This window comes from Limulus polyphemus, unplaced genomic scaffold, assembly GCF_000517525.1.
Source record: "Limulus polyphemus unplaced genomic scaffold, Limulus_polyphemus-2.1.2 Scaffold1884, whole genome shotgun sequence".
In the NCBI taxonomy this organism is placed as follows: domain Eukaryota; kingdom Metazoa; phylum Arthropoda; class Merostomata; order Xiphosura; family Limulidae; genus Limulus; species Limulus polyphemus.
In genome coordinates, this window is record NW_013667494.1 from 142,741 (window position 1) to 150,667 (window position 7,927).

Sequence of the window (7,927 nt, forward strand, 5' to 3'; positions counted from 1 at the left end):
TGGATTCTTTAATTGTATTTATTAAGTCTTTTCTGAATTCTTAAATTGTATATATTAAATCTCTTGTTGGATTCTTCACTTGTATATATCAAATCTTTTGTTGGATTCTTTAATTGTATTTATTAAGTCTTTTCTGAATTCTTAAATTGTATATATTAAATCTCTTGTTGGATTCTTCACTTGTATATATCAAATCTTTTGTTGGATTCTTTAATTGTATTTATTAAGTCTTTTCTGAATTCTTAAATTGTATATATTAAATCTCTTGTTGGATTCTTCACTTGTATATATCAAATCTTTTGTTGGATTCTTTAATTGTATTTATTAAGTCTTTTCTGAATTCTTAAATTGTATATATTAAATCTTTTGTTGGATTTTTTAATTGTATTTATTAAGTCTTTTCTGAATTCTTAAATTGTATATATTAAATATTTTTTTTGAATTCTTAAATTCTACATATTGAATATTTTACTTAGGTTCTTTAATTGTAAGTATTAAGTATTTTTTATTCTTAAAGTGCATATTATAAATCTTTTTCGGATTTTTAAGTTGTATATTAATTATTTTTGGGTTCTTCAATTATATATATTAAGTCTTTTTGGATTCATAAACTGTATATATCAAATCTCATTTAGATTCTTAAATTGTATGCCCTCCCAGCGGTACAGCGATAAGTCTGACGGCTTATAACGCTCAAAGCTGAGTTTTAACAGTTTTGGTGGACACAGCACAGATAGTTTATTATGCAGGTTTGTGTTTAATTACAAACAAACAAAATTAACTTGTATATATCAAGTCTTTTTTAGATTCTTAAATTGCACAAATTAAATATTTTCTTTTATTTTTAGATTATATATATTAATCAGAACTTCCTTCGAGAACCTAATCAACCACACAAGAAAGGCTCTAATAAGAACAAAAATTAGGTGTTGTTTGACTTATATAAAAAAAAAATGTTATGTTCATTGTAATTTTTATTAAGTATATATAAACAAAGTATTCCTTCCAGGCAATACTTAATGAGTCAATATTACAGTGAAAGGAAATGAACAGAGCCAGGAGCACCATCGTGAAGGAAACAAGGGCAATGAAACATCTTGGTGAAAAATCACCTAATTTGATTTTTATCAACGGATTCCTGAAATTACGCCAGACTATTTCAAATAAATCTTCGTGTAATAGCGTTTTCTATTGTTTTTGCTATCGTCGTAAGACGGGAGAATTCCTGAGACCACAAACAAAAAGTTAATTATAAAATCATTCCTCCATGATCTTGTTAATTCCCCTGATGTGAATATTTTGCATGGTTTTGGTAAACAAAAAAAAAACAAAAAAAACATTGTCGCTCCCAAATTAATAGTAGATACGTAAACTACTATAATATATGTATGTAAGTTACAGGTTTTGCTTTATATAAATATTTCATATCAGAGAAATTCTGTATGAATAAAATCAGTGTCTTATTTTTTGACTGTTCCTGCTTGTTAATAAAAGTTAGCACTTGACATCTACAACAGTGGAAATATGTCTGTGGTGTGTACGCCTTTTATAAGCTGACGAAATTATTACAATTATACTTGTCATAAGACCTAAGTATTAGGCCTATTACATTTTTTTAAACACTACAATCTTTATTTAGTCCCTTTATGGATTTTCATGAATTAGAAAAGTGTATACAATATTCCAACCACACTGTATTCGTCATATCTATAGAGATGTCAGCTATCACAGACACATTTTTTGTAGATGTCAGCTATCACAGACACATTTTTTATTGTTGTCAATGAAAACGTGTCTGTGATAGTTCAGACGTGTCCTGTTGAAGGCTTTATGAACGTTATCTGTGAAATCTTATAAACACTGCTTCAGGCATATCTTAGTGGTGAAGGTTTTATTGGTTAGATACAATGAGATTTTATGAACCCTCGAATTCACAGACGGGGCATGCAAATCATTAGGTCACGTTCAGCACCGTAAGAAGTGAATGTCGATTCTTGTCCACTTGTACGTTGTTTGTTTGATATTTTCAGTGAGAGGCCTTGCATAGTGTGTTTGAGAAAAATGACTATAGCAAACATAAAACACACGCAATGAACAAAAATCGTCTTGAGAACCTTTAACAAGTAAATAAATAAAGCGACCAGTGCATTGTTAGAGCTTAGATTACTGATTTTTGTGTCGCACAAAAAAAAAGTAGAAGGTTGCGAAGTTATGTTCTATGTAGAGTAAAACGATCAGTAATACGTTGATTTTTGTTACTCAACTAAGGTCTGATCTAACTGAAAATCACTACAATTTTCTATATTTACTGCCCCCCATCCAGTGGCACAGTGGTATGTTTGCGGACTTACAACGCTATAAACCAGGTTTTGATACCCGTGGTGGGCAGAGCACAGATAGCCCATTGTGTAGCTTTGTGCTTAACTACAAACAAACAAACTATATTTCTGAATATTTGTATTAGGTACTTAGGTTATCTGTCGCCGACCCTAATTTTGAACTACTGGCCAGAAGGAAAAGCAGATAGTCAGCAGTACTCAAGTACCTATCGTCCACACTAAGGGACGTTACTCTTATAACGTACCTTTACATTAAAGTATAAAGATTCGAACCCGGTTCGCCAGTTCCCGAAATCCAGAGCTCTAACACATATTAGCTTAGTAAATAAATGATCCTTACCTGCGCTGACAGTAATGGCTTCTACAAATTGTTCCTTCCAAGAAGAGGTTCCAATTGTCAGTGAAACGTTAGCTTTTTGAAACAGCTTGTCTACTGTATTCTGAAAAGAAATTATTCTATATATATATTTATATTTACAGTGACAAATAACAAAGATAATATAAGTTATATCTCATCGTTCTCTTTGTTAGCTTACTTTTGATTTAATCGCTACAATTCCCCAACCTTACCGTCCAGGCACCGACGGGGGAGGGAGAAGGATGGGGTCTTACTGCTGGTAGTCCATATAATAAATTTTGAGTGTAGATTAATTAGATTTGTGAAAACAAACAAAAAAGCAAACAAAAATGAATTATTTCTACTTTTTTTAGAAATTTATAAGTTTACTTAAACAAATATATATTTATATGTATTTGTGTGTGTGTGTGTGTATATATATATATATATTGTTCCAGCCCCCGTTGGCACAGCGATAAAATTCAGGAAGCATAACGCTAAAATTCTGGGTTAGATCTCTGCGTTGTCACAGCACAGATAATCGGTTGTGCAGCTTTGTGATTACCGATGACAAATATATCGCAAAGCTCATCCTCTTGTAGATTTTAGTTACTAGTACTTGGCAATACTTAATTACTCTTCTAAATAAATCTTCTAAAAACATGTCTAAATATACGTATCTTTGAAATATAATCTGTGCCAATTTTTAACTTGAATAAATATTCGAATTACTTTAACATCGCCACATTTTTAATATTTAACCATTTGTAGAGGCGTTCTAGAAGTTTCTTATTATTTAAATTTGTTGGTTTGTTTGTAATTAAGCACAAAGCTACACAATGGACTATCTGTGCTCTGCTCATCAAGGGTATCGAAACACGGTTTCTAGCGTTGTAAGTCAGTAGACATACCGCTGTGCCGCTAGGGGGCGTATAATTTAAAATATAGATATTTAAGAGTATTCCGAAGATCACAATCATCCACAACACTTTAGTTCCTATAGTTTTCGCTAATGATTTTGACAAGAGATTCTTGTGAAATGTTTACAGTTTCTGCAATAAAAAAAATATTACTACCTTAAATTAAGCGAGTTCCCGATCATTCTTTTTACATATAGACCTAACGACGATATGTTTAAAAGTGGAAACTCGAGTGCAGAAGTGATTTGATTAAAAGTGCGAAATATAGTCTTCACTTTGAATTACACAAAGGAGTGGTATCACCTCTAGAAACCGACTATCGTTATAATTAGGGTTAACAGTATGTGTTGCTTAGAAACCATGTATTTTTCCTTCTTTCTATAAATATCGTCCAATAGTTATTTTGGTAATATAAAGGCTTAGATGGGGTGAAAAAAAAAACAACTGACTTTCTTACCTAAACTCTTTGAGCCTAAACTTTTCTGCAGCGATTATCCTTGCAACACAAATATTGTTTTCCTATTTTCATGTAGTTGTTATAGCACATTGTGGACTATTCTGGAACATATTTTAATTATCAATCCAATATTTTCTACGCGCTACAATATTCACATTTGCAATACTAGGATGATAATTTAATAAATGTGATAGGGCGAAACGTTGTGAGTAAATATTTTGTTTCCTTATTTCCAGGCTTAGGTTGTATTGGATTGATCCTTTGATAAAGCTGATACAACGAGTCGTTTCGTGAATATAGTTTTTGTCAAAATATCATATTTGTTATAATTTTTACACAGTTATTTTTCAGCGTGCATTTTGATAATTGAACAAATGATAATACAAGTTTCTTCTCTCTTCCTGTATCTAAGCAAACTAAAATATCACTGTTGTAATTCTATTGAATCAGTACCAAAAACAAATTATTAAAAATCAGTAAGATTCCAAGTTTCATTTGAAAAACAAATAAAAATAGAGCGATTTAATTCATAATTGTACTGTTTCTTTCATGTGTTTGGTTACTTCTTTGTCATTATTCATGTTGTATCGTGGTATATTATGTATCTTAGTCATCCTTCTCAATTAAGTAAATTAATAAGAAAACTATGTGGAATTAAGATACTTAAAACAGGAGAAGATACATGAAACGTGATGTTAACGTTTAAAGACACTACCTGATTTTTCTTTTCACTATATTTTGAAGGAATGTGTTTTGGAAATCCAATATTCTGGACAGAAAGTGACAGAGAACACGTGCACGAGGAACAAAGTAGAGATACAAGAACAAATAAAATGGTACAAAACGGAGAAATAAAGTATTAAACTCCAACAAAGTTTGTGACAAAAGAAATTTAGAAGCCAACACTTTGATCGAAATTTCTCTTTCAATAAGTGTCGTTGTCGAAGGTACTTGAACAAAAAATAGCAGTAACGTAAATACTTTAAACAGACACTATGTTGTCCAATAATTATTGTTTGCTTTTTTTTTAATCCAGACCAGCTATTTTGAGTTTAAAAGACAACGGAAGTTATATGCTATTTCATTTCGAGTAAAGTATGCCCTTTCGAAAGTGTAAAGTGACACTCTCAATGAAAATGATAACAGCGCCCTCTATGTTTATTTACTGAACCTTTTCGCCAAGCCATCGGCTACATTTGAAGTTTAAGTGGGCCTGCATCTGAAGTGTATAATAAATCGACATTTTCAGAGAGTAGAAGGATATAATATCAACGTTTATTGTAAATGGCAAAAACAAGCTTGTGGTCTTGTTTTTGCGTTTCATTTTATAGTAGAAACTCGCAGCGATAAAGGTTCTTAAAAATGCTTATTTAGAGGAAAAAGAACGAAAAATGTTTCTTAAAGCATAATTTTCTGGGAAAAAATGTTACGTGGTTAGAAAGTTGAAGAATGATGTCCAAAAACTTGACATCGCTATTCTCTTCTGACAATCGTGTTTCATTGACATTAATATTATGATGTTATTATGAATGTCATGATATACCTAGTTGGGAAAATTCTTCCGAATTTTGTACTATTATCAGAAAGAGGCAACCAGCCAGTGGCATCCTCCTCGCTAAGGACTTGACAGTCACTCTTATAATACACCCACAGTAGAAAATTATAGTTTATGTGTACAACAAAGCTGAGCATATGTATATATATATATACGGTAGATATAGGTGCTCCAGTCAGCGCGAACTCACAAAAATTTCCAGTGTTTAGCAATATATAGGTGGTCCCTTGAGAATAGTACATTTAAGAATACAGCTATTAATTCCTTTTATGTGTTTTGTAACACCGTCGACGTGTATTCTACTGACAGTACATTTCCATTACAATTATCCATACGACAACTAAAAGTGCTTAGTTTTCTTCAGTACTTCAGTATAATACGGAACTTCTTTAGAAAGAAGGATTGGTTTGAACTTCACGTAAAGCTACACGAGGATTATCTGCTCTAGTCCGTCCCTGATTTAGCAGTGACTAGACGAAGGCAGCTGATCATTGCCTCCAACCGCTAACTCTTGGGCTACTTTTTTACCAACAAATAGTTGGAATAACCGTCACTATATAATACCCCCACGGCTGAAAGGGCGAGCATTTTGGTGGAACGGGGAATCGGACCCGCGACCATGCCGGACCAGGAAAGAAGGAAAATTGTTGGTTGGTTGAATACTGATGGTATTATGTTCAAAATTGGATGGTTAAATAATATACTATATCTATCAGCACGTCACAGAAAAAGTTAAATAATATACTATACCTATCTGCACGTCACAGAAAGAAGTTAAATAATATACTATACCTATCTGCACGTCACAGAAAGAAGTTAAATAATATACTATACCTATCTGCACGTCACAGAAAGAAAAGAAAATCTAATAAGAGTGCATCAGTAAGGTTTTCTATTTTTTATGGGGAGAGACTTTATTTTTTCTCCGATTAGCTCTTACTTTTTCATTGTAATTAATTATAGTGATTTTTTAATTCTCATTTTTTTTGTAAGCGGTGTATCACAAAAAATAAAAAACGAGCATTCCAAATATATTGTTTTCTTAATGTCTATATGTTTATATATTTATCTCAGTTTTGACTACATCAGTTGTAGTATAATATGGCACCCTCTCAATCAAACGTCCAATATTCTCTGAAATCAATAACACGTTTGAGAAATTACACTGAGTTATAATTTCTTGACAAAGACACCAAATACAAGTGACAGCACTATGGTTAAGACTGACAGAATAAGCCAAGCTTGACTTCATTTGGAAGCCAGTCGCGAGCCACGTTGTACTACGTTACTTAGTATGTGACAAGTAATTACTTTGTATGACAAGATGTTCTAAATATTTCTATGTAAACGGATGTAGCAGATGCTTGATCGAGATTACGAGCGCCATGAAAAGAGTTGAGGTGTGTATTAGTTATGTAGGAAACTGTTTAGAACAATGGACTGCGTGTGATATGTTTACTAACCATTTCAAGACTTAAATCATATTTGTTCGTTACTGCAATAACGCTTTACATTGTTTGATAACATTTAACCCGGAGATCTTGTTCCAGTATGATGTCACCCTTCACGGATTCCGAATGTCACGACTTGGCACAGCTCGGTGGTTAGGGCCATCGATCGGCGATCGATGGCCCGCGGGTACGAATTCCGTCATCGAACACGCTCAACTTTTGAGCCATGGGGGCGTTACAATGTGCGGTCAATCCCACTTTCCGTTGGTTAAAGAGTAGCCCAAGAGTTGGCGGTGGGTGGTGTTGAATAGTTGTCTTTACTCTAGTCTATCACGTGAAAAGTACGAGTGGCTACAGCAGACAGCCTTCTAACGCGAAATTTAACAAATAAACTGCTAAAGAAACGAACTAATTTATGACAGTAAGACTTGAAGTAGGTGTGTCGTTAGTGCCTTTTAGTAGGTTTTTATTTATTACAGACTATTATAAATGTTGTCTTTACATATAACTGATTTATTTTTTTCATTTGAAATTGTTTAAAATTTTACTGTTTATGACGTTTCTTTCTTTTATAAGGAATGTACCACTTACACTTTCTTCTTAAAATCTTGGTAGTGTTCTATTCACTTGACTTCTTTGTACCACTTACGCTTGTTCATAAAATCTTTGTAGTGTTCTATTCACTTTACTTCTTTGTACCACTTACGCTTGTTCTGGTACAAAGAAGTCAAGTGAGTAGAACACTACCAATATTTTAAACTTACGCTTGTTCTTAAAATATTGGTAGTGTTTTCTACTCACTTGACTTCTTTGTACCACTTACGCTTGTTCTTAAATCTTTGTAGTGTTCTACTCACTTGACTTCTTT

General features: G+C 32.7%; 1 protein-coding gene across 1 annotated transcript in view; it reads right to left on the bottom strand.

Moving 5' to 3' along the window:
* Positions 1-7,927, bottom strand: part of LOC106465250 (sodium/calcium exchanger 1-like) — an 80,447-nt gene that overhangs the window by 11,951 nt on the left and 60,569 nt on the right. The window contains exon 3 of the mRNA XM_013925458.2: positions 2,680-2,779. Coding sequence (XP_013780912.1) covers positions 2,680-2,779 — 100 coding nt within the window. The remainder of the gene's footprint in view (positions 1-2,679; positions 2,780-7,927) is intronic.